Source organism: Amphibalanus amphitrite, unplaced genomic scaffold (assembly GCF_019059575.1).
Source record: "Amphibalanus amphitrite isolate SeventyFive unplaced genomic scaffold, NRLGWU_Aamphi_draft 000379F_arrow, whole genome shotgun sequence".
Classification (NCBI taxonomy): Eukaryota; Metazoa; Arthropoda; class Thecostraca; order Balanomorpha; family Balanidae; genus Amphibalanus; species Amphibalanus amphitrite.
In genome coordinates, this window is record NW_024881873.1 from 12,035 (window position 1) to 39,208 (window position 27,174).

Consider the following 27,174-nt stretch of genomic DNA (forward strand, 5'->3'; position numbering starts at 1 on the left):
GGAATACACCGGGCGATGTGTTATCACCTCTGTAGTGGCTCGAGGCTCGCCTGCACACCCATCTCGGTCCAGCAGGCGATCTATCCGTAAGAGCGCGGCACAGTTGCAGATGCCGTCTCGCAGCAGCTTCTCTATTCTCTCTGCGCTACCGCGGGAGTCGTCGAGCTCCGATATCGTATTGGCGCTCCTGTGAGCGGGACAGCTCGGGCCGGGCGCCGGCGTGGTGTCGTATTGGTGTGCCTGTAAGCGGGACAGGTGGGAAGGTCAGGGCGCCTGTGTCGTAAGGGTGTCACCTGTGAGCGGGTCAGGTCGGTACTCGGTAGGCCGGGCGCCGGTGTGGTGACCAGGACAGGGCCGGCCGCACCCACCCACACAAGTGCCATAAATGTCGCGCTGGACAGCTCCGTCTGAATTATGAGGTCGCTGATGCCGCTCACGTGTCTGTACCGGCGTGGGCCGCCATCGTGCCATCTCTCACCAGCCCTGCACCTCGGATCGGTAATGGATCGGGCGTATGTGCCTCCCCACCCCCGCTATCAGCGCCACTCGTCCGCCCCTCTCTGCTCTGTTCATCATGTATACCGTGTGTATACAGACACTGCACAGGAGACCGGAGTCGGCTGCGATACTGGGGGTAGGTACCGCTGCAAATGCTGCACACTGCACAGTGCACACCCCACTGACCAGGTCATACACAGACAGCTGGCCTATAACTGTGACACCCTCTGTCATTAGACTGATAACGCGACCACTTCGCTATGGTGTCTCCTTTCCATCGGCTCAGTGCTACGGACATTAACAGACGAATTTTTATTTCGAACCCCACATCCATTTTTCGTGAATTTCAAGCACGAAAAATAGCAAGAAGCACGAAAAATGCCTTTTAAAAAGTGCCAAATCATCCGAGCCTGATCAAATATGTAGGCATGTTCGTAAGCTTGTTCTGACATTGCTTGATCTGCCAAGACAAACTTGAGAAAAATCGAGTGACTGTACCTTTTTTGAAAATTTCTGTCCAACTTGTCAGAAATTCACTGGAGAACGGATGTGGGGTTAGAGAAAAGCGTCGAATTTTAGTGACGACGCATGTTCCGTCGAAAGTTGTGTCGTAGCGAAAAAGGAGGGATGTTGAGGAAAGAGGGGCTTGTCGGAGGATATGACAGAACGTAGGCTCGCTTCACGCAGTTTGTAAACGTCATGAGGGACCCTGAATGATTCGTTGCGCCGCTCATTTTCTTTACCGTCATGAAAAGATATATGCAAAAAAAAAGAAGAGATTAATTGCAATGTTGAGTGATCATTAGCTGTAGCACATGGTTCAATATTGAATAAAACGGCATCACTGCTACTATTGCAATTCAAGAAAGAATGATCATAAGATCGAACTGTAGTGGTCAATAATAATAGTGATCACAAATAACACGTTCCCGTGAACACGGAACAGCAATGCCAGCTACCATGAACTCATTTACCAGGTATTCGTAAAATAGCTCGGATGTGAAATCAATTGCATGTCGGCCGTTCGTTTCCGACGGCGGCCGCCCCGTGGGGCCCGGCGGCGCGCGCGCCGTGCCTTGTGCTGCCGTGATCCACTCAGTGTGGCCTGCACATTATCAGCGGCCGCTGGCCGGCGCACAGCCATCCTACCCTGCCCATGTCGTGAAATGGCACGGCTTTAACGGCCTCTGCCGGGCACGCGCCATTAATTAACCAGGCCGCCGAGGGGCGCCGGAGGCGGGTGGCACGTGCGCGCCGGCGCGGCCATCTCTACCTGCACGGGGGTGGGTAGTGTACTGACTATAGTGATGTCAGTTGCAGAGCCGGAAAACGAATTAGGAGCATCACATACATTAGTGCGGATTTACAATAAAAAGGTTGAATTGAAATGCTACAAACCAAGTTGGTATCGGTTCTGTATCATAAAGCTGGTATCCGATTGACAGATCTGTGCTGATCCCCCCGCACCACCGTGCCTGCCCTGTGTGGGTGGGTGTGGGTGTGGAGTGGAGGGCAGAGTGGGCAACCAGTCGCCTGACGGCGGGAATCCTTACCCACGCCGCCACCGCCCCGGCGAGGTCCCGGCCGACCGACCGACTGCCGACTGCCACAGCCGTGTTTGATGTCGCCGTGATAACATTGTAAATGGCCGCGCCGAGCCGACTTCCTCTCGGCGAGCGCCGCCGGCCGACCAAGTTTTTTCAGCACCAACACAGACAGTGGCTGATATGATTTAAAGGGAGAGCGAGAGGAGCCCCGGGCCCTGCCTCCGGGGAAGGAATGTTTGCCAGAGGAGGAACGCGTCTCTGTAATGAAAATAGTCCATATTTGCGGAGTGTTCTTCATATCCTGTGCCAATGCTGAGAATGTTATTGATGCTTTTCAGAAGGCTCCAATCCATATTACCTACCAATATGTAAAAATCGAAATGCTTCGAAAAAGTACTTCGAAAATCGAAAAAAAAAATTAAATCAAAAGTCAACAAGCAATGAGCAATGAATTTCGACCGTTAACAGTCAACCAGGTGCTTTTTTTAGTAGGCATTAAAAGACAAAAGGTGTTATGCAAAAAAGTCATCAAGACGACTGCACAGTGCACACATTAGTGCCATCTTCACTCCAAATGTCGCGGCCATTGTCAACATGGTTTGATATCCTTTTTAGCTGGCTCGTTTGGCGGGGTTTCCGAGACGAATCAGCGCGGACTATGGGCGCGGGTCGGAGCTCTGAGCCGGTCCGATTGTGTCGTCCGACTGCCGATCTCCGCTCCAATGCAAATATCCCCCGGGCGCAGCGAGAGCCAGATGGACATTTCAGACAGAGCCAGACCCAATAAAACCAGATTGGCAGACGCCGAGCTGACATTGACCCGGGAGCACTCCCTGACCCCTGCTAATAAATGTGGACGACCGTGAAGTCTAAACATATGGTGTGATGAAACACATACTCCCGAAGGCGAAAAAGGGCGAAACATGATAAACTTTTAGAAAACCTCTCATAAAAAAGAAATTGATTTATCAGGCTGTCTGGCCTTTCGACTTGTAAGTGGTGAGAGTCCAGTCGAAATGCACCCATCCGTCTGTGGCATTTGATAAGCATGATACAGTCTGCGCTGGATATGACCAAAGTCACTGGGTGTCAATTCAATTTCAAATTATGTCTGGTATCGGATTTCTAAGAAACGGATGCGGCTGAATTCCAACACAAATATGACAACACCGTATCGATTAAAATGCAAGAGGATATCTCTGAGCCTGTCCTGGAAACAGGCTTTAGAGTTGGAACTTACTTTGTGCGGTAGATCCCAGATCGCTCAGGGCTAGACTAATCGCGACTGATGGAAGGATAGCGATCCGGCGGACGGATCGCGATCTGATAGACAGACGGACCGCGGTCATACAGACAGACGGACCGCGGTCAGACAGACGAACAGACGGATCGCGGACAGGCAGACAGACGGACCGCGGTCAGACAGACAGACGGACCGCGGTCAGACAGACAGACAGACGGACCGCGGATAGACCGACGGACGGACCGCGGACAGACAGACGGACGGGCCGCGGTCAGACAGACGGGCGGATCGCGGTCAGACAGTCGGAAGGATCGCCCCTGGATGGATCGGACCCACCGCTCCCAATTAGGCCGGGATTCAATTTAGTGTCGGGCGGCCGACGCGCCGCGTTTGCGAATATAACAAATGTGCCGGCGCCGACCGGCGGCGAAATTAGGTGATTTGTAACGCCCGCCTAATGGGGGCCATCTCTTTGCCCAGATGAAATAGCTCTGACAATTATATTTTGCTGATTCTAACGACCTGGATCCCTGTCTCGCGCGGCGAAAATCGGCCACGATTTGCTGGCTCCGAGAGGAAATTCGGCCGCTGCTCCATTTCATTTCATGGCCGCCGTCCGAGCGGCCGACTCCTTTTCTCTGCCCACCTGGTGGCCGGAAGAGGGACGCTGGAGGGTCGCAGAGGGGCGCTGAAGGGTCGTCGGGAGGGGGACAGCCCGCCGATCGGTCACATTCCGACACCGCGGCATCTCGTTAGCCGCCTGTGAACCGGAGCCATTTCTGTGCCGAGTGTTTGTTTCCGGCCTCACGGCGGCCCCATAATGCCCGCCGGCGGCAGCCTGTTTTGAATTGGGGAGTGGGCCACACCGCCCGCGCCGTCAAATATCTGGCCGCGCGCCGGACGGGCCCTTTTTATTGTGCCGTCCAGGCATTGTTGCCGGCTGATGCATCGGCCGTATCTGGCCGGCCAGCGTTTTTGCACCCCGCCGTCGGACCCATCTGTCTCAGGCCGGATTCAGCGGCGACAAAAGTTAATCCGCCGCTGAGTGGCGCCCAGATAAGAGCATTATACCCTCTCTGGCCGGCGCCGTCGGTGATTTCACGCTCCGGCCGGCGCGCGGTGTTAGCGCGTGGTGCGGCGCCGCGGTCTCCGCCGCCTGACGGGCAGACTGCGCCGCACGACCCGCCGCCGCCGAGTATCGAGCGCCGTCGTCAGCTGGCGGCCGTCGGCGCCACTGCCGTCGGAGGAGGCAGTGTGGTGACGGGCGCCGGCCGGGGAGCAGCGCCGGGCGACTCTCCTGACGAACCGCGCCGCGACTCGGACAGACTCTGAGTCCGCTCCGGTGCAGTGACTCAGGACGGACTCGGGCGCGCGGCGGAGCGGCCGGAGCCGTGTGGGCCGCCTCAGTCGGGGCGCGGGTCTGGGACAGTGAGCATCTGCACGGCGCGCGGACGGTGATCAGTGACTGTCGGATCCAGTGATCAGACCGCGCCAGAGTCGGGGACTGTGACCACCGGCGGCCACACTGGAATGGAGCGGACCAGCGGCCGCTTGCATGGATAATGACGCATAATGCATCAGAAGAGTTTTCTCTGATGTGGTCTGACAGTCAGGACCCCAGCGGTGAGTACACGCGGCCGATCCCGGATGGAGCCCTGAGGATACGGCGTGAGAAAGCGGCTGGGTGGTCCTAGGGACTTGGCGGAGGAGCGCTCAGCTACCGCGCCGGCCAATATACCTATGCATTTACCTACACCAGGGAAAAACCTACTGACGACTCGTCAATGTTATTTGTTTTTGTGTTTCGTGATTATATCCAAAATTCGTATCAGCCGTTTTCACGACGGGTTTATGGCTAATGCACCAATGACCACACTTGATCAAATCTAACCAAATCTCTTTTACAGCAAGTATCAGAATATCGTGAATTTATCTCAATGTTTTAGTTGAAAATGATATTTGCTTCATACATCAGGCGGGTAAGCAACTTCATAGTACCTACCTACAGCCTAAGGTGGAAACTACTAAGAATCGAGTAAGAATCTCCTAAGCTTACCGAATCGCACCAAATGTGATTTAATGTGTGCCAGATAACCATAATGAAAACGGCAATTGTAACTTTAATGCAATTTCGCAGCTCCTCTGCTATAGAGGATTTCGGACCCGTTCGTTCCGTGCCTGCAGCGTTGCAGTCATGCTGCAGTTGATGACCCGGCCGAACGACCTTCTCCCCTTCCGCCGTGATGGGAAGTTTACCAAGTTGACCCACAATGGTTCACCAATATCCCTAGCATGCTTCTCAATATAAGTGTTCTCGCATGATTTCCGGTGTTGCTCTTCACGCTCCCAGCACCTGTGTGACAATGCTTTGATTTTCAACCACCTTATATCAGCCGAGCAAACATTTCGAATGTCAACAGTCATCCGACGTTTTAACTCGATGTCGTTTGGTTAATGCAATGCATATTTACCTTTGACGAGTGCAGTGAATAGGTATTCCGTTGATGTATTAAATAACTGTCGCCATGACGCATTGTAAGTTGCATAATAATGGACCTGAATGGGCTACACGGACATCGCCAGTCGTGCAGCAGTCATGAATAACCAAACACCGGCCGCTGCATTGCTGCTGGCCAGATTTATTGAATAATGATAGCAATAACGAGCCGTGCATTTACGTTGCACGTCGTGATTAAAACTGAACACCGCTCAAACAGCTGCTTATTAGGCCTACACAACCTCCAACCTAACTATGGAACCAGCGTGGCGCTGCGTCCGCCGCTGGTCTGCACGCGTCACGACTCCCTGCCGATATACCTTTCCTCACCCCGCAGCACTCAGCTCACACCAGCCGCGTGCAGCGCTGTGAGCTGATGTGCCGCCGACTGACGCCGTGTCCTGCCACGATAGCCGGCCGGCCGCAGCCCCCAGCTGTTGACATAGTCGTCATTATCCGGGCGCGACTGAGGTTTGCCAGCCAGCGGCCGCTTATGCTCCTGACTAATGCAGCGTTTGCACAGTGCGCTGTTCGTCGCCATTACATATTGACGGACGGCTCGGCGGCACTGTCCGGCCGGGGACGGGTCCACGGACCGTTTGGGGGAGGGGGGGGGGGTGCATGGATCACGGAGACGGGTGGTGATCGGACTGCACAGGTCACATCTGTCACCGGCTGGAGTGTCACCTCTGCAGGACAGAGAGACAAACAGTAACCACGGCACAGGGCCGAGAGAGAGAGAGAGAGATAGAGAGAGATAGAGAGAGAGAGAGAGAGAGAGAGAGAGAGAGAGAGAGAGAGAGAGAGAGAGAGAGAGAGAGAGAGAGAGAGAGAGAGAGACAGAGAGAGAGAGAGAGAGAGAGAGAGAGAGAGAGAGAGAGAGAGAGAGAAGAGAGAGAGAGAGAGAGAGAGAGAGAGAGAGAGAGAGAGAGAGAGAGAGAGAGAGAGAGAGAGAGAGAGAGAGAGAGAGAGAGAGAGCACTGGAAACTTTAAATGTGATGTCTAACGAGACTTGTTGATGAATGTGTGACCACTTTGATGTTAAATCTAGCTAATGTGTGCATAACTGAAAGTGCTTTTATAAGGTTATGCTGCAAAATGACATAGACCCAGAGCAAAGACATACTAACGGCTTTCTACGAAGCAATATATGACTAGCAATGGCCCCAGCGTGTGAGGTCACACGATAACAATGCCTTAATATCCATTCACATGACCATAATTTTTGTCAACACCACTGATTGTCTCATAAGGCTCCGACCATAATTCAAATGGACATACCTATAGTGCGCATGCTGCCCAGGCAACATCGATTTGGAGGCGCATTCAGCTGGTCGCTGTTTATGGTTGCTGTCGGCGAATGCCCACAATGATCGCCACCCACACAACGAATCCACCATCACGTGTTCAAAAGCGGCACTGACCTTTTATTCCCTCTCCCCGGGTACAATGACTAGACGGCGGTGTATACCGTTAGACTGTTCTCCGCTGCCGGCGTGTACCGTCAATTGACACTTATCGACCGCGGCGCCTGCTCCTGCAATAATGACCACCTAGTCTGTGCTGTAAATCAGAGCTCATTTCGGGCCCGGAACGTGGCAGCTGCGCTCTCCGGTTACGCGAATCGCTCTATCAAATCAGGTCCCATTTCGCCAGATCAGTCCGCAGCGCCCACTCACTCCACTCACACCCCGGTCGGCAGCAGCCACACTGGGTTCTGTGGGTGCTGCCGTCAACTCTGCCGCGCATTCAGCTGCCCTGGTGATTGGTGAAAATCGCTGCAAAATGTCTTCCCAGAAAGAGAGTAAATATAAAAAACCTAGTGATTGGTGAAAATCGTTGCAAAATGTCTATCCAGAAAGAGAGTAAATAAAAACCTGGTGATTGGTGAAAATCGTTGCAAAATGTCTATCCAGAAAGAGAGTAAATAAAAAACTGTTATGTTCAATTTGTTGTGTTCATTTTGTCAAGCCTTATGAGTTGTGGGTGGACCTCCCAGTCCCACAGGCGGCGGACCCTCGGCCCGCTACTGGACGATCTGCTCGCGTGCCGGGCCGCCCTCACTAACCGGCCACGTGTGCCAGCGACAGGAGCTTTCTGTTACCGGCTGTAATGCGGTGCATAACTCAGGGCTCGGCCAGCCGGCCAGCGGACTGAGCAGCTGACTGCATGGGCCGGTGTTCGGTGAAGTCAGACCGCCGCCGTGCCGTCTATCAAGTGGCGGCAGTAGCAGAAGCAGTAGCGGTGGACCGCGAGCGGCAGACACCACCGCCTCACAAAGGACTGGCGCCTTGCGTTTGCCGACTGCCCTCTGTCGCTGCGGTGGCCGCAAATGACCCTCGCCGTTACCCTGATGGGTTGCGGAGTGCACCCCACTCGACGAGTGCCCGTCACTCCGCCGGCCGCCCATTCACCCGTCACACGGTCACGCCGCCTGCAGCACGCGGCCGCCGTGGCGTGACGCCGCCGACATCCAAATACCGGGCCGGCCGTACCGGCAGCATGGAGCCCATTCAGCAGCGTGTGAAAGCCAGCCGCCGCGCCGATAGCCTAGTGGTGATGAATTTAAATACCCCGCCTGGCATAGAGAGCCGGCAAGGTGTTCACACTTGATTTTAAAGGCGCCGACATCAGGCTGTTGATTTATCGACTAATGACGTCATTACTAAAGATGAATACCTATCAATAGAATGCAACATGCATAGTGACATGAAAATGAAGTATTTTTATCTTTTGTTCTCGCGTGAATCTAACAAGGCATTGCTTTATGATTGGGCAAGGTTCCATAAGCCTTCAAGCATGTTTTAGGTCAACAGATATCTGTCGATCAGAACACATTGTTCACGAATGTGTTTGTTGACTTCGTTGTTGGTGTTTCATTTCATTTCATTTATTTCATTTCATTTATTCACAGTATCACCCACGGGAAAAGCCCATTTACGGGTAAAGTCACATAGGTATAGGCACACTGATCATACAAACACGTAATAAAGGTATACAATAAATGATACAAAACAGACCGCAATCTTGCGACACACGGCAACATCATTGGTCTGTGGGGAAGGCGCGGGAGGATAGCTGAGCAGCGTAAGACTTAGCTGTTTTCCTCACTGTGGCTAAGGAGTCCGTAAACAGGTCTAGCTGGTTGTTTTCACGCAGAAATTCATTTGCGAGCCTCGGCACCCTACAATAGAGCCCATTCTTGATGGTTTCGACTCTGGCGAACGGCACGGCGAGCAGATCACGGCGGCGAACTGATCGAGGCGGGACGGCGAGGCCAAAATGAGATCGCAGGGAACTGGAGTCAATTGGAGGAAAAAGAGTCAACACGCTCGCCGGCGGCCGGCCGGCCCGCCCGAGCCGTGTCACCGGCGCGGCCGCAGCCTCTAATGCCGGGGGCGATAGTCGCCAACGATGGGAGGGATGGCGGGGTCACCTACCGAGCGCGACCGAGCCGTGTCACCGGCGCGGCCGCAGCCTCTAATGCCGGGGGCGATAGTCGCCAACGATGGGAGGGATGGCGGGGTCACCTACCGAGCGCGACCGACGGAGTGGGTGGGATGGGCGGGGAGGGACGGGGTAGGGCTGGCCGACAGGAGGGGTAAGGCCGACTGACGAACGGGTTAGTTGGGTCGGTCGGTGGGGGCAGTGTATGGACGGGTACGGGCGGTCGACGGACGGAGTAGGACGGGTGCTGAATTCAGCTGCGGTTTCGGAGCTGGGGAGCAGACAGTCGGCCGAGCCCAGTGTTCATTTTGTTGGCAATACTTTTACCATCTTGTCGTTCTAAAGAGTAAAGCTCCCAAGGAAGCGATCAGACATGCGCCCTTCCGCGCGTGTTATTAATTTTTGTTTCATAAATTTCAAAACTTGTTTGATATTTGTACGATGCACTTCACATTTCATTCGTTAGATCCCAACTTGAGGCTATCATAAAAACGAGAAGAGCAGCAAAACGTGACATGACTGAAGCTTTCTAATCAAATTTTATATTGCATGTTCCCAGCTATCTAAATAACATTAATTCGCGGGAGCCCGTCTCGTCCATGCCTCAATAGCGTACCTACAGGGCCCGCGGGCCGGCCATTTGCGCCATTGTGACTGCAAATGACCACGGCCTGGAGACCATTCAACTGTCGGGCACCTGTCGGTGTCGACCTGGCGCGGCACACGTCATATATCTCGGTCGGCTCCATCCGCCTGGGTCGTCCCAGGGGCGCGGCCACCCGGGCCGCCGGGCTCGGCCGACTGTCTGCTCCCCAGCTCCGAAACCGCAGCTGAATTCAGCACCCGTCCTACTCCGTCCGTCGACCGCCCGTACCCGTCCATACACTGCCCCCACCGACCGACCCAACTAACCCGTTCGTCAGTCGGCCTTACCCCTCCTGTCGGCCAGCCCTACCCCGTCCCTCCCCGCCCATCCCACCCACTCCGTCGGTCGCGCTCGGTAGGTGACCCCGCCATCCCTCCCATCGTTGGCGACTATCGCCCCCGGCATTAGAGGCTGCGGCCGCGCCGGTGACACGGCTCGGGCGGGCCGGCCGGCCGCCGGCGAGCGTGTCCGACGGCACCCGGCCGGTCGGCGCCGCCGCGGGGAAGCCACTCGGCGCTGACCTTCCCGTCCATCAGCGGCGTCCGACGCGGTCGACGGCCGACCGACGCGCCCGAGAGCCGACACAGCGCGCCCGCCGCCGACCGAGCCGTGCAGCCCCGCGGCGCCAGCGAGAGCGACCGCAAACTGCCGCCTCTGTCCACCCGAACAGCCTGCAACGCTGCTGTTTTAGCCTGCTTTTCTGCTTAGCGCGCACTGTGCCTCGCACTTTTGCAGTCCAATGTTTTTCAGCTGTGAGCTCACACGACCGAGTTTCCAGGCTGCGTGTTTTTTCTTCGCGAACGTTTTGCGATTCTCAGCCAATGAGGCAAACAATACGTGCTATTCCGACACGGAAAGACGCAAACTGCAGCGTAAACGAGAGCGAGTGTTTCGAACAAAGGCGGCAGTGACCCGGTTCGGCCGGGCCAGCTGTCGCTTGCGGGACACAGCGACGGGTTCGCTGACGGACAGACTGGCCACGACACAAGCCTGTGAATGCTCCGGAGCTACACATGTGTAAGGCTCTCAGTGACCCAGGTCCGTCCACTGACCCCAACGGCCCCTTCCAATCCACGGCTCACGGGCAGCGGCTCACAGGTCACGACTCACGGTTCACGGGTGGCGGGGGCGGCGGTCGCCAGCCAAGGTCACTACTGACGTGACCCAGCCGTGGCGTGCCCCCGGCTGGCGTGAGCGGCAATCATTTCTGGCGTGGGCCGGCCGCGATTGGCGGCTCAGACGCGGATCGCCGGAATGGGGGTCGGCCGTGCCTCGTATACGGCGTAACGCCCATCTGTTTGGCGGCGCTGATTGGGTCCCGGCGCAGCCGGCAGCGTCCAGCGCAGACGGCGGCAGGACGGCCCGCAGGACATCGCAGACATCGGACAGGGCAGTCGGCACCCGCGCCAAATGTGACGCATTGCACTGACCTCATTCGCTGATTATTACATTGCGTTCTTCCGTGTAAAATAATTAAGCAAAAAGTCGGCGTGGCGCCGGCCGGATTCAAAGGGTAGGGGTAGGGTCGGTAGGGTCGTCCGGCTAATGAGAATTTTTGTGTATTGTGTATTGTGTATTGTGCCAAGCCAACCACAGACCCAGCGGCCCATTTACAGTGGCAGTCATGCCCATAAAATACAAAAAAAAAAAACACTACATACTACTACAAAGCACGATACATTGTCTCAGATGTAAGCACCCTGAGAACGAGCGAAATCACACACATCAGAATGGATGCAGTTCGACGGAGCCAACATATCTGCATTCGGAATTTTCTGTAGAAAATTGTTGCATAGCACAGGAATGCGATTGAAAAGTCCCGACTTTACAGTGTTCACTCTGCCGAATGCGACATGAAACAGTGCTGGCTGCCGAGAACGTCTGTTAGGGACCGCCAGACCAAACAGACTCAGAAGGTGAGGACAGTCGATCCGTCCATGGTGCAATCCCAAAACCAGGCGGAGATCGGCTTGAATAAAGCGCGATTTCAAAGAACACATGCCAAATCGAACAAGAAGCGTCTCATAACTCATGGGCAGGTCGCGACCGTGGGTGTTGGATGCCAGCCAAGACAAGAAGCGATGCTGCATGCGCTCAAGCCGCGCCAGATGTGTTACTGCTGCGCCACTCCACACAACGCTGCCATACTCAGCAATGGAGCGAACATGGGCATTGTACGCGGCGATCAGCGCACTATGGTCAAACTTGACCCGCCGGGGACACCGAGGCAGTTGGACCTGGAAACTCCAACCTGGAAAATTTCATATTCCAGGTTGAAGTGGCCGTTCGTTGGCGGCATGAAGGCCGCACGTCAGGGCCATATCCCTGAGTGCCGGATGGCGGGCAGCCGACGGCGGCTTTGCATGCATTCGCTGGACCAGCCCCGTTCACGTGGAGCTGGATAAGGCAGCCCGAATGGCAGCTGGCTCAATTCTCCAATCGCGACAATAGCTAGACAAGGGGACCTTCTCCCGTTGCCCGGAGATTGCCGGGAATTTCCTGTGCATTACCTTGGCGAGCGGCACTGCACTGCATAGGGAGACATAACACGTCCCCCACTCGGCGCGGCACGGCGCCTCTTTTCAGCCTGTCCATTTCCATTTTTATGTTGAGATGGATCGGTGTCGACTGACGGGGGCGCGCTATATATCGGCTCCCGATTTCGGCCCGGTTTGATTAATCGGATGAGTATAGTCTGCGGCCGCTGTCGGCGGCGGCCTCCGTTTCGGTGAGTGTTCCGGACACCGCTCCGGACTCCGGGCGCCGCGGCCTGGGTCGATACCGGGCGGCCTAACACACTCCACAGCGATAGGGATGGCTGCGAACAAACTGAAACGTTTGCGGACCGCGGCACGAAATGTGCCGTACACCGCGACGCTGACGGGGCCGGCCGGTCAGCGGCGACCTTGGCTGGCCTCGTGACATGACGTGACGTCGTTATTCCTGACCGTGGCGCTCGACTGCACGGATCGAAGTCATTAAAGGCCAGACTGATTAAAAAGTATGTCCAACCTCAGTCCAGACACGTTTGAATGAAACGTTACAGTTCCTGTAAGAGCCGTTAATGCAGACCCGCCAAAGTGGCCTTGGTCGTGTCGTCCCCTAACAAAATATACCGAAAAATCCAGCTGTATATGTATCTAGCTATCGCTGCGTCTTGTCTCGACCTCTGATCCTCAGACCGGGCAGGCGGCGTCCATCATCGGGCGCCGTATGACTCAGTTGGTAGTGGTAACGTTACCGAGTACAGAGACCAGTTCATCTCACCCCGCCGCCCGTCATCTGTTAGCACGTCCTGTGAGGTGCGCCGTGTGATCGGTCCAGAGACGTGCCAGACGCGCGAGGCGCCGGACGACCTCCCACCGAGCTGCGTCCCGCGGGCCGGGCCGGCCGAGGACGGCAGAGACTGCGCCGCAGGGCCGTCTCTGTCGGGCCGGGCAGCCCGGCTGTGTTACAGTCATGGGTCACTGGCTGGGTGGTCCGTCCCGGGCCGGGCCCTGCACAGTGCACCCGGCCGGCCGGAGGTGTCGTCAGTCGCCTGCCGACGGACGGTCCGATACACACTGACCGTGCACGGCCGACCGGTGATCCGCACCAGTTTACTGCAGTGACACGCCGCATCAAAGCGGGCATTCCGGCGCGGCAGCGGCGCCTGACGCCCGGGGACGCCCGCCGTGGCCAGCGGGCGGCCCGCCGACGGGCGCCGGTAAATATTTGGATGGCCGTGTATCTGCCTCCGTCCATGGACCGCGGCACCGCGGCCGATCGGGGCTCGGTGACGGGACTACAGCCGCCGCCGCGGGCACGCTGCCGGGCGCGATATCAGCTCATTAGCAGAACGACACATTCCGGGCGGCGCGTTCGACGGCTGCCGACACGACACCTGAGCCGCGCAGGGCGCTCGGACAGCCACGCGCCGCGGGCGCCGCACGCGCTGCAGTCGGTGCCGCACGCGCCGTACCCGTCGCTGCAGCTGTTACCGGTCACTACCGACCAGTGGTGAGTCTGAAATTAACCACCGCCCCAGGCAGTCGTCGCCGAGTTGATCGGCACAGTAGCGACTCAGTGGGGCTTGTTCCTGAGCCCCCCCCCCCTCACTGACCCGGAGTGGGAGGGGGAGTGGGCCAGGTCAAAGGTCGCCGGAACACTGCACTCGCCGGATGGTGTGCTAGTCAGCGGACTGACGGGACCGGACGTGCTGCGGTCGCCGGTGAACTGTGCGTCACAATCCCGCAGCCATCCGGGTGGTCACTGGACAGCCGCCTGTTCCTCTGAGGTCAGCGGGCGCCGCACAAAGTTCACAGTCCGCCGGAGCTCCCAGCCAGCCGCGCCGGCGAATAGCCTACGCAGCACAGTCGGCTGCAAAAACTCCCGTCGATCGAGGCCGCCGTGCATAGGGCACGGAGAACGACCGCTAACGGCCGGCCGACCGCTTCCGGCCCGGTGCGGTCTGCTCGTCTCGTCAGTGTAGGCTCCGCATCCCGCCGCGGAGCTGCAGCGCGAGCGACAACGGACGGCGCCGGATGGCAGGGCCAGGGACGGACAGCGGCGGGCGGCCTCAGACGAGCCTAGTATCGAGCTCTGCCCGCCAGAGCAGAGGCCAGCTGGCAGCTGAGGTGTCGGCGGAGGACGGCAGGACCAGAGACGGTGTACTGGACCATCGGCGGCCAGCAGAACAAGACACGGCGTGCACGACTATCAGCGGCGGACTACACGGCTGCCGGCGCCGGCGCGGCGGGAGTCGCGCCGGACGAGCGCCGACAGCCCTCCGACAGCCCTTTGACAGCCCTCTGACTGACAGCTGCCTGAGAGATGCAGGACACGGTCCGCGCCGTTCCGCAGCCGTCTCACTTACCCGACGGATACCGCCCGGTGAAAAGTTGGACGTAACTCGGAGAAAATTGAGCTGGCCAGTTCTCAGCTGGAGCCGTGCCGCGGCGGCTCCCCGGCCCAAATAGTCGTCGTCCGCGGTCGGAGATGATAAGTGGGGCCCATCTCGGGGCGGTGAGGGAGCCGGGAGGCGCGGCGCGCCGCTACATTCCGCTCGTTTGTCGGTGACTGACTCACTCCTCTGCCGGCCGCCGGCCTGCACCGGCCGCCGCTGAAGGACGGCAGACAGATACACTGGCCGCTGACAGCCCGCTGCACGCTCTGTGTCGCAGCCGGCGCCGTGTCGCAGCTGTCGGCGAGAGACGCGGCGGTGGGGGGGGGGGGGGGTCTGTCTCGAGACGTGACGGACATTACCCGCTGCGCGACTGTCACCGTCTCCGTCTCCGTCGGCCGTCATGACGACAGGTGCCACGGTGCGGTCGGACCCTATATGTCCACCCTCCACTGTCTACGGTCGACATGTGGACAGGTGCCGCGCTGCGGCTGGTCTATCTGTCCGCACTCGGCTGTTTATTGTGGACACGTTGCCCCACTCTCCACTGTGTACAGGTGCCGCTGCGCGTCGGACCGTCAGTCCACTGTTTATTGTGGACAGCTTGTCCACTTCCCACTGTGGACAGGTGCCACGGACCAGCCGTCCAGCCGTCACAATGGAACGGCGCAGCGCCAGCAGCGGGCGGCCGCCGCCAAACGGCGATAAATTTCCGCCGTTAGCCGGCCGTCCAGTGTGGCCGGCCGCCGAATTTGTCCCTAATTACAGCTTACTTACCGGCAGGCGGCAACTCACGGCCGGCTCGCATGCACGGCCTGATGGATACGGTGGCGGCGAGGCGGCGCCGCAGCCGTCGGCGGCTGCGGTGCCGACGGCTCAGTGGCACCGTAGTCATCCGTCTGCCGGCCAGGTGTCCCGGCGGCGGCGGCCGAGCGGGGAGTCATCGGTCCGGCGGCGGCGGCCGAGCGGGGTGTCATCGGTCCGGCGCCGCCGGCAGCGGACCGGCTGGCAGCACGCTATCGGCACTCCTTCGGCGGACTATCGGCGCGGCGCCGGCCGTATCTCTGCGCTCCCGGCGCGGCCGCCGCGGCTCTGCCGTGGCCCGCCCCGTGTCGGCCGTCTGTCGGCGGTGGCGGCGCGATCCTTCGTCGCCGGACTGCGGGGCATCCGGCCTGCCCCGCCCTTATTAGAGCTCGGCGCGCGGCCGGCGGGGTGGGGAGGCCGGGCGCGGCGCCTGTGGTCCCGTCGGTTCCGGTCGAGTGTTTGCGCTGACCGGCTGCAGACGCTGATGGAGCGGCCCGGCCAACTAATGCAGGCACGCGACGCCGCCCGGTCGGCTCCCCAGGACCGGCGCAGTCCGGTGATTCCCGGCAACCGGCGGTATAGGCCCGCATCTCCACCTCTCCCCGGTAACCCCAATATAGCCCGATAGATCTCTGATGGGCTCACAATAACTTTGATCAATGATCACTTCCAGAAATCGTGATGCGACTTCAATCGGCCGGCGCCGGCTGATGGCTTCAATGGCTCTCGGTGATTCGCCAGCTCGCAGGTAGCTCGCCGCTCTCCGGATCATTTCCTAGAACTCCAATAAGCGCGGCGCCGGCCGCTCTGATGGCTGTGCTCGCTCCGGGACGGCGGCCCGGTTGGTCGCACGCCGCAGGTGATCAGCGCCCGGGGGTGGCGGGGGCCTTCCAGTTCCATCAGAGCGCCGCGCGGTCGGTCGGGTCAGGTCTTCTGGCCGCCCCCGCCGCTGTCTGATTGGACAGACACAAACACCGGCGAGTAGCCGTTAGCGCGCTGTTCGGGCGTTCGGCGCCGTGTTCGCGGAGCAGGAGCTGTCTGCTGCTGATGTGAGGGACACGGAGCGTGCAGAGACGAGAGGCGGCCGCCGCCGCGGGATCTGGAGGAGCGCCAGCGGCCCGCGCCGCCGCCCGCGCCGGTCACGGGAGGGGCGCACATCCGGAACGCCAGCCGCGCCGCTCCGCCGGCGGCTGGTCTGTGGTCTCCTCCGCCCAGACGGTACAGAGCCGCTGTGGTCAGCGGCTGCCCGTTATTGGTCGCAGACCGCCGCACCTGTGCCGCTCACTAACTCAGTACCGCCGTAATGAACAAACTTCCCCGCTTACAGCAGCCAGAGTGCTACACCAGTCGGTTCACAGTCTCAAAGGAGCTTATGCAAGGCCGCGCTAAACTCGACGAGGAATGCATTAACTTGGCGTATTGCATGCAAATGTCAGTCGCCTGCCCGAAGCCGGCTCTAGTTTCCAGTGTAGCCCGCGGTGCTTCTGAAGGGCACCGCCGGCACTGGCTGTATAAACAGCCGCTAATGGGTGACAACATCGCCTCCGTGGATGTGGCGCCGGCTTCTGGAGGTCATCAGGGGCGAGCCGGTCCGGCCATTAGCGGGTGATAATATCCTCCTGCAGTGACCCGGGCAGCGGGATCAGATGAGGTCACACAGAGGAGCGGCCGCTCAGGTGACGGCGGTACTGTTTACAGAGCGCCGGGCGGTGGCGCAGACCAGCTTGTACCGAGCTCAGAGCCGCCGTCCCGGGGCGTGGTCGTCTCAAAACGCCGCCGCTCGCGTGCCACAAATATTTACAGTACCAGTCAGGCCAGCCGCCGGAGTCCGGCGAGTGTGACAACAGAGAATGAATGGCCGCCAGTAGCGGCCAGAGAATGACTTCTGGCGTCTGGCTGAGAGTGAGGAGGGTGCGGCGGCCGGCCCCAGCCCGCGGCGCCCCTCCGCGTCCCCTCAGCGCCACTCGACGGCGGCCGTCCCTCTCCCGCGCCGCACGGCTGAGAAAACAAGCTCGCGTCGCGCCCTCCGCAGTGCCGTGAGAACCGCGCAGGCAAAAACGGCCGGCGCTTCACCTGTTCGCCGCCGATCTGCGGTAGCGGCGGCCGGCAGCGTCTGACGTCATCCGCCGGAGCTGCCAGCTTTTTACCCGGGCCGCCGGAGCGGCCGACCGTTTGGACGGTGCGAGCTGGCGCCAGTTTCCGAGCCGGCCTGTCTGTCTGGGCCTGGAGTTCTGAACTCTGTGAGACACTGCCGCCGCCCGCCGGAGCTGTCACACCGGCTATTAAAGTAATTTCACAAGTTCGCCGGGATCAAAGTTACGCCGCACGCTCGCCATCTGGCCTACCAATGTGACCGTCGCGTCGGCGGCCGGAAGGGCGGCGGCGGCTGCCGCTCAGGGGCTGTCTGCCACCGACACCGCCGACGCCGTGTTGTGACACCGGCGGCGGCCCTGCGCTCGCCCGCTTTATCTGAGCAAAACAGGCGCCGGCCGCCGCCAAAGGGTGCCCGCGTCCTAATTGACGGCGCGCACAATGGCCCGTTGAGGGTGCACCGCGCCCGGCATTGTGCGCCGCCGCCTCCGGCCGCGCACAAATGGCAACAATTTGTTGTTAGGCGCTCGGGGTGGCGCGCGCCACACGGCCAACCTCATGAATAAATTTACCGGGTGTTGCCTTCGGAACGGCCTGCGTCTGCCGACCGGCGAGCAGGCGCTCCGCTGCCAGTCGAGTCGTTTTCAAGCCGGCGCGGCGCGCGGTTTTCTGAATCCTCACATTCCCCGGAGTCCCTGGAATCCGCAGAGTCCTTTCAATGTTCGAGCTCACCGGCGCCGTCGCGAGGCAGACGGTGGGTGTTTTGACGCCGCACCGTTAACCCAGAAAATGGCTGCGCATGATAACGAGTCGAGCGCATGCGAGCCGGCGCGGGGCGCGGCGACTCCCGCAGATCGGAACTGCGCGGCGCGACGCGACGTGCCGGCGCCGGAACCGGGCGATTTTTGACCGGACGCCGCCGCACGACACCGGCAAAACACGCGCTGCTGGAGTGTCGCAGCGAGCGCAAAACAACTCTAGCGGCGGCCAGCGGCGCCGTAAAAACGCCCGGCCACCGGAGATGCCGCGCACGACCTCCGCCGAGACCGCGTCACGCCGGGCGGCTGCGAAAAACGGCCGCCGACGCCCTACCGACCGGTCGACTCGGGCCAGAGCGCGCCGAGCGGACCAACCGACCGACCGACCGACCGGGGTATTATTCAAACAAACACCGGGGACACGACGCGGGACGATATACTGCCGGACTGGCATATTTACGTCTGGACAACGAGTTGCGGGGAAAAGTGCTGATTGTGTTGCAGTTTTAGGAGCCGGTGATTAGGCTGGATTTTTGGGTTACTTTTTCGTTCCGATTCATGTATTTCATAGTGTTTGGCTTTTGAATATTTTAGTTCTTTCAGATAAATATTACTTGCTTGACAACTTTTGTAAAAACGTTTCATTTTTTATAAGCCGACGTTCAGAGTCCTAAAAATACATCAGCACTACAATCATTGTAAACAAACAAATGGAGCACCACTTGGCTCTGTTCCAAGGCCATTTTTTAGTTTATCTGGTGGTTTTCTTGCTCTTGTACGTCGTTTTGTTGGATGTTTTGAATCCCTTAAGATTGACTTATATCATATTTAAGAAGCATGTTGACTGAAAACAATCTGAAGTATCCAGGAGGCTGACGACAGAGGTCCAAGGTCCTGACTACTGAGCAATATCAATATCAAGTTGAACAAGTTATGAAATTTTGGTTGATAAACGCAAGTTGATCGGGCTCATATATCAGCAAGAAAAAGTAAAATTAAAAGAGCTTATTGTCCAAAAACAAGCTATAATATTGTAAACCTTGGAGCAATACTGAAGAGCACGCTGAGCAGGATCATGCCAGAAAATGTTGACTGATGAGCGCATGCCGCATATTGATGTATTGGTATGAATATTGAATGATAACTTACAACAGCAAGATAAATTAGTGCTAACTATCAAGTTAAAATCTAGAATGAATGGACTTGGGCAGTTTTACTATGCTTAGATGCTATGCAGATTGTAATGTGCATCAGGTACTCAGTGTCTGGCGAATGAAACATGCGATCATTCCATTGCTACTGGAGGAGATAGCTTGGATCACTAAATCCACTTTATGTTGATTTTGATGTTAATCATTACTGTATTTCTTGAAAAAAGGATTGTTATAAAATTGTCAATGTGACAATCCATGCAACGATGTGATCATATGATGTGTTCATAGTCATTCATGATAGTGATTCATGATTGTTGCTTATTTGTTGGTCCAATATTCAATGGCAAAGCTCTCAGTCTCAGCGTTTCTTCCTGTGGAGTGTGGATGGCCAGCAGTGACTCAGAGCTTAGAAGTATTAGTTTTCTTCACAGGGCTGGGATAAAAAGTACTGAGGGTAATCTTCCACCAAGGAACTCTACTTTGAGTTTTGACATGGTATGAGATGTAGGCACAAGTAGGTGGGTGCTTAGTTCCTCGTTAGCAGTTGTGTAGGTTTAGTCGGGTTAGCTTAGATTAGGTTATGTTAGTTTTTTAATTTGCCAAGTGTCCATAGAAATGTGACCTGAGCAATGAACATACCTGAATTACCTGACAGCTGACCTAACCTCAATCGTCACACATATTTGCAGCCTACCCAAGACCTGCATAGCAGTTTAGCACCCAGTTATAGGTAGGTACTCACCCTAACTCAATCTTACCTGCTAACCTTCAAGTTGCCTATAGTTAGCCCACCTTGCCAAGCTGCATCCAGGGAAACAGTCAACTGAGGAACTGGCTCATTGGGTGGCTGGTGTGAGTCTGTGCATTTAAAGTGTTTCTTCTCTGAAGCTGCTCTGCACTGCTGTATGTCATGTTAGATGCTCAGAAAATGTGGGGAATGATTACTAAGCTACTTTTAGTGCTTTGTTAATGCTCAAGACATGAACAAGTACAGATCCTGCAGGGTACAGCTATGAGTTAGGTGCTAGGTGAGTATGTTATGTGAATGTGCTGTTCCCTGTTTGACCGTAAGTATACAAACAAGCACAGGGTCACAGTTATATTCAATCTCCACATAAACATACGACAAAAACGGCCATATAGCCTAACTCCGAACACACCACAGATAACTTAAGCCTTTGAACTTTGAAGGCACAAAAATGTTTGATTAACAGGACATGTATACAATATATCCTCTGTCCTTGGGGGATCTTGCTGCCAAGATGAGGTACGATGACTGAACTTCAGGATTGATCAACCTTTTCTTAGCCACTGCTTATAAACGAGAAAGACCAAATGCTTGTTTGTAAACTGCGTTGAAAATTTAATGATCCACCTTCAATTCTGACATGAAGGCACAAATGAAATAGTTCCCTCTCCTTTTGGAATACACAAAGCAAAATATTTAATAAATTTTAGTGGATGGACAATATCAAAATTAGCATAGCTTTCCCTCAAGTTAACTTCTGGCACTGTTGCTCTTATACGGCATTGCTGTTGATGCATTACACTGACGCTTATTCGCTTCATATTTTGTAACAAACGCGCTAAAACTGCAATATAACAGCACTATATGCTTCTTGACAAAATGCAATAGTATTTAAAATTTAGCCCTGATGGCATTCATTCTTGGTGGAAACGTAATTACAAAATATTTTGTAGTAACTATTAAATTCCGGCCGAAAACAGTGCACGGTTTAAAAAAGAATCATTCCAATGACGGTCCATTCTTGCGGTCCTGAAATCGCCACTATTTCCGGCCTCTCCAACGCAACTCGTTGTCCAGACGTAAATATGCGCCGGACTGACGGCGCCCCCGCAAAAACCGCGGCGCGCCGCCGACCGAGCGCCGGCGGCGAGGCTGGTCACGGCTCGGTCGGCCCGGAGACGGATGGCGACACGGAGCCCCACCCAGGTGACGGCGCGCCGACCGGCGCCGCGCGCGGCACGCGGGAGCCGCGGCACGCACCGCCCTCTGCTCCCCCGGCACACACCTCCCACCCGCCCCACCACGCCGCCCTCTGCTCGGCCGATGCTCTTGCTGTGGGATTCTGCTCCTGCAGTCACCGCGGCCGCCGACCTCTCGACTCAGCCTGATGTCCTGGCTCAGCGGAAACTCGGCAATATGCAAATCCGTGATGCACTGTTCGCATTTGGAATAAAAATGGGTCGGCTTCAAAGATGCAAAATGTGACTTTGATATGAGATATCTTTCAGAATCCAACAGGTAGCTTTCTTATGATGTGTCGATAAGGGAGACAGGCGGTAGGGAAACGTTGCTTGCATGAACCTTTGATCTCCTAAGATGCCCGCTGAATGACATATTTGTATAGGAAATAAATTATAAAATATATGTATGGACATTTGTACTTACACCGCATTATATTGACAGTCCTATGCGTGATTTTCAATAAATACATAGCTTATGTACGAGAAGACCTTGAAGTACGTGCGCGTATGCGGAAACATCGCACATATTTCATTGTATCACACAGGCGTCACGCTACCCGTCACAGACTGCGTCCGCGTGTCGGGCTGAGGGTCCGGCGTGACAGCCTGTCTCCCGGCTCGGAGCGGCGCCGCGCCGCAAGGATTCCTGCCATACCGTGCCGACGGAGGCGTCACGCGCCCACAGCGGCCGGTGCCGGTCGGCGCTATCGTGTCGTCGACTCGGCTCGGCGACGCCGCAGCGAAGCCGGCACCGTCTCGACGCCGCCGCGCCGGCGGGACTGCAGGGCGGGCCGGCGGGCGGGACGACAGAGGCGCGTGGTGTCATCTGCCGTGACGCCGCCGGCGGCGGGGGCGGCGGCGATGACGGATGTCGCGGCGGGCGGCGCGGGGAGCGCGGCGGCCGCGCCGGAGCGTCGGCCATCGATCAGGGCTGACGACACGGCGCGGAGCTCTCCGCCCCGGGGCGGGCCGGCCGACAGATGCCCCGGAGACCCGACACGCCGACTGACGCCGGGCGCGTGAGAATGGACCGGCCGGCCAGTCCGCCAACTCCCCGCCGTCACTGGAAACGAACGGACCACGGAGCGCCAGCCGCCGCCGGGGACCAGACCGAGGACACAGACCCTCGAGGGAGCGCAGTCTGCCGTCCGTCACCAGATGAAATTCACGGACAGGGATTTGAATGTCGTCCTGAAGTGGCCACCCGGTCTGTTCCGGCGATTGCCGATTGCCTGCAGAGTCTCGGAGCTCTGTGAATTCCCTCTCTGAAGTTTGGCTGGAGTTCTCCCGCCGCGAGGGAAGCTCTTGGAGCAGCACTCGGCGGCTGCCGGATGTTTTTTGCAGGGAGAACGGCGGTGAGGATTCGTTACCGAGACGGAGACGCCGTATCGCAGACGGAACGGTCCGAGCGTGAAATGGCGCGCGGCCGGCCGGCCGGACTGCATCCACACACGGTCCCGAGGGAGGGAGTCACAAACGGACTTTTTTGGCCAAACGCCCAGCGAGGACTAGTCGTTCGCACGAAATGTGTCGATAAGCTTTTAATTATATAGTGGAACAGCATAGTTACGTATGCATAGTAGCAATCACAATTTAAAACTTCCGACAAAAACCTTTCTTGGCCGTTTATTCTTAGGTATAGTCAAAATCGTGGACCATCTGACACAAAATTCATTGCATAGGTACCTACCCATCTTAACATATTAAAAGACAAACTTATTTTATTATCATATAGAGACGTATACGACGCGATAGTGACGCACCATTCCACAATCCACATACCTACCTATGTTGCACATGTTTCAGCAGTGTCCACCTCACACCATATTGGATGACAAAGGTGCTATAAAGACGGGACTCCTATTATGTCCCCTGGTCACCGATCATCTCGCCCTGGTCACCGATCATCTCCCCCTGGTCACCTCCGCCTCCCCCGGCCATTGTTCTCTGCCCTCTGATATAACTCGCCTCTCCCCTCGGTGGCCGGTAGGCTCATCTTCCGGACGTTTTCCTTTTTTTCTTCAACGGCCGGTCTTTACTGCCGGCAGTTTGGTACAATCGGACAAATTGAGACATGCCACCCCTGCCCGCTGTCCATTCGGAACCAGCCTGAGAAAACAAACTGCGTCCCCAGAAGGACGTGAGCTGGCGCCAAGAAACTAGCCAACAATTATTGCCAGTCCACACATTTCCTGATGATTTTTTTTCTTCCAATGCGTTTAATCTATTGCAATAATTTTCGTTTCTTTTTCACCAGTATCATCTCTGACGATCCTCTTTACATTATTTCCAGCAGCCACATTGTCTACAAGCAGCCTGCAGCCCTTCCCTTTGGGAGGTTTGTTTTGCCGAGATTCGGCGGCGAAAAATTAGACATCAAGGGCTATTTGCATTCACATCAAGCGGAGCCTTTGCATACGGCTGACGGCGGTCGGCGGGGAGCGCCTGGCCGGTCGGATAGGGAGGCCGGCGCGGAGCAACACCGGCATACAGCGCCCGGCAGCACGGGACGCGCGACATACACAGCAGATTAAAGGCCAACTGCCGAGCGAAGGTCGCGTTGCAGCAGATTGCTTTGATTCCATCCACTCTGATGTGATGTTGACCGATTCTGATTGCAATAGAGCAAACATCGAACGGTAATCATCCACTTCGTTGACTTAATTTCGCTTCTGCAATTCATTTGATGGTTCAAACAGATGCCAACAGCATGCTAAAGGCATGCATATAGCTCAACTCATAGCCTCGTAATCAAGTGTTAACAAAGTGGGTTCAACATTCGTACCTTCCTACCTACGTGGTGCACTAAGCGACCTAACTTTCCGCGCGTAAATTCTGATAGTGTTTTGCCTCGCACTTCTTTAGTCCGCTATTAATTCGCAGTGTGCTATTGATTAATGCCTGCTCTTATCTCATTAAACAACCCTTGGTTATACCATTAGGCGGGTCCGCCGGTGGGCTTCTTGCATCCATTACTCAGCATTATTATCTATTCAGCGGGCATGATTCGGCAGTGCAGTGTGCGTCGTGCGGGCCTGCCGGCTCAGCGGCGACGGGCGCACAAATTACAATGATTCGTCGTCGGGAGGGGCCGCGGACGTCGGAGACAGCGCTCAATCGGCGGAGCAGACCGCCTTTTTGTGCCAGACACTTTCAAAGGAGACGGCGTCGTCTGTGACGAGCTGGAGAGGTGAATCTCCAATCAAGTCGAGTGACTTCTACACTGAGCGTTTATGAGTACGCTGAACTCCTCACGTCTACTTGTGTTTTGCAGAAAATAATGTAAAACATCTCTGTGCTGGCAGACACAAACTGACCCACATCGTACATCATATAAATACATTTTAGATAAATTATATTACCCATGCTCTCATGTCTTATTGTAGTGGTATCGAAAGCTAGCCGACAACACTAAAACAAACCCCATACTCCGGTCGACAAAGTTGACGTTGTCGGGCGCTACCTCCAATGGTTGTCGCTTTTGGAATCAGAGTCGGCGACTGGCCTCTGACCGGCGATGATGGTGTGTTCCAGACATGTACGACTGCTCCCTGACAATCGGTGCTGCTGTTTCAGACATGTACGAGTACGCGGAGGCGGCGCCGCACGGGTACGCCCGGCCGACCGGCCACGGCCTCGGTCACGACCACAACTTGGAGAAGTTCGTCGCGCGGACGCCCACCGGCTCCGTCTATATCCCCTCATCAGGTCAGTGCCGGTGTCAGTGTCATTGTCAGTGTCAGTGTCAGTGTCAATGTTATTTAGTGTCAGCGCTGGGGAGGGAGTTACTGACAGGGTCAGCTCAGCCAGCCTGACTGCTAGAGTCTGTGGCTGCTAAACCGCAATCCAAGTGAAACAAACTTTATGGCATCTGAACGTGCAGTAACGTCTAGGAGAAGAAGCTGTTCGTTTTTAGCGGTTTTATTTCAACATTCACCTTCCAATTCCACTCAGACATTGGTTCGGCCGGACCATTTTCTCGGTCGCAGCGCCTCCATTCGGTGTTATTTGATCGTCCCCGATCTGGCTGACCCCGTTCGGCCTCCCGGCTCCGACCGGCGCGGCGGCCTCCGATGGTAGTCCGATCTGAGGTGGCCGCGTCTCCCTCGGGCCGTTACCAGTCCCGATCCGGTGAAATACGGCCCGGGTGCCGACCGGGGGCACGGCCCGACACCCCAGAGGTCACCGCTCGTGACCCGCGCCGGGGAGCGCGGCGCGTTTTACAGGCCGCCGCCGTCTGATGATGATTAATGCATGTGCAGTGAACACGGTAGGCGCCGGGTAGCCTGGGTAGACTCCGTTAGTCTGTTCATCTCTGCGCACGCAGCTCCCATCACTGCCCGGTGCTGAGGTGATTTATTCACATACCACAGGCAGATCAACAAACTACACAGAACAGACTACACAGATGACTGCGAACGCATTCATTTATACAGAATTTATGTCCTGTCTGTAGCGTAAAAAGTTCGGGTGTAGTTTCCAAACTAGAATTGATACTCCACTTTCTTCTTTTGAGCACCTCATATAGCACTTGAAAGTTGGAGTCACGAATGCTCTTCTTCTTCCCATCACACCCTTCAAGAATTCACAGCAACGATATCAATACTACTAAATCAGCGGAGGAGCGGGATCGAACCAGCCCGCTGCCAATCGAACCAGCGAGCTGGCGCCTCAGCCGCCCTCACTCCCCACCGCCGCCGGCCGCATCGGAAGCCTATATCGAAACGGAACGCTTCTCCGCCGACGAGCCGACCGCGCCCACTGTTATCCCGCCGCCGGAGAACGCACTCATGTGCCATAAATTGTGCGCGCCGCGCCGCGATGTTATCGTGCTGGTCGGATCGGCGGCTGCCCGGCGCCGGTCGGTATAGACGCGGCGCGTGTCGGCGGACCGATAGGACCGCTTTATGGGCCGGCCGCGAGCTGACCGCTGCCCACCGAGACGGTATCGGCGCCCGGTGCTGGCAGCGCCGCCGACCCGCCGATCGGACCGATCGGCTCGGCTGATCGGCCGGTCCGCGCGGGGCGGTGGCCGACCTCGGTCGACAGGGCGCTGAACGGGAAAGATGTCGAGGCAGGCCTCGCCCTCACTGGAGACCCGGCCCGGGGCTGATTCATATTCCAGCTCACGTCGGGGCCGTTCGGAGCGTTCATCAGCTAATTGCACCGATAGCCTGCACGGAACGGTAACTTCTGAGCGGCAGGATTGACAACTTCCACGAAATAACTGGCTCGGAATGGCCGCGGTAGCGCGGTCTACGTCTCCATTTGCCGGCGCCATACGTCCCCGTATCTGACGGCCGCGCTGCCGCAGCCGGGGCTCAGTCCAACCACAGGCCGGCCCGGAACCACATCCCGCGGCCGCAGCCTCAGGCCAGTTTGACCACATCCCGCCACAGCTGCCACAACCTTTGCTCGGTCACTATACCGCTCCATCCTGGGCGCGGCTCGGGCTGTATTCCACCGCGGCTCGGGCTGTTTATCCCGCCGCGGCTCACCTCGGGCTCTATGCTGTCCCACTCTGTCACAACTCACACTACAGTCACAGCGGGGATAAATGTTACTGAGATGAAGCGCTCTCGGGCCGACAGCACGACCTGTGAGCTCCGTCCGACTCC

The 27,174-nt window shown here is 56.9% G+C and overlaps 1 protein-coding gene across 4 annotated transcripts in view; it reads left to right on the forward strand.

The window, feature by feature from the left end:
* The first annotated feature begins 4,537 nt into the window (after positions 1–4,537).
* Positions 4,538–27,174, forward strand: part of LOC122390017 (teneurin-m-like) — a 95,912-nt gene continuing 73,275 nt past the window's right edge. For 3 of the 4 annotated variants that reach the window (XM_043382579.1, XM_043382578.1, XM_043382580.1), the window contains exons 1-2: positions 4,551–4,911; positions 25,133–25,264. In XM_043382579.1, coding sequence (XP_043238514.1) covers positions 4,851–4,911; positions 25,133–25,264 — 193 coding nt within the window. In that variant the 5' untranslated portion in view covers positions 4,551–4,850. Of the gene's footprint in view, positions 4,912–25,132; positions 25,265–27,174 lie in introns of all 4 variants that reach the window. The other variant, XM_043382577.1, reaches the window with a different exon arrangement.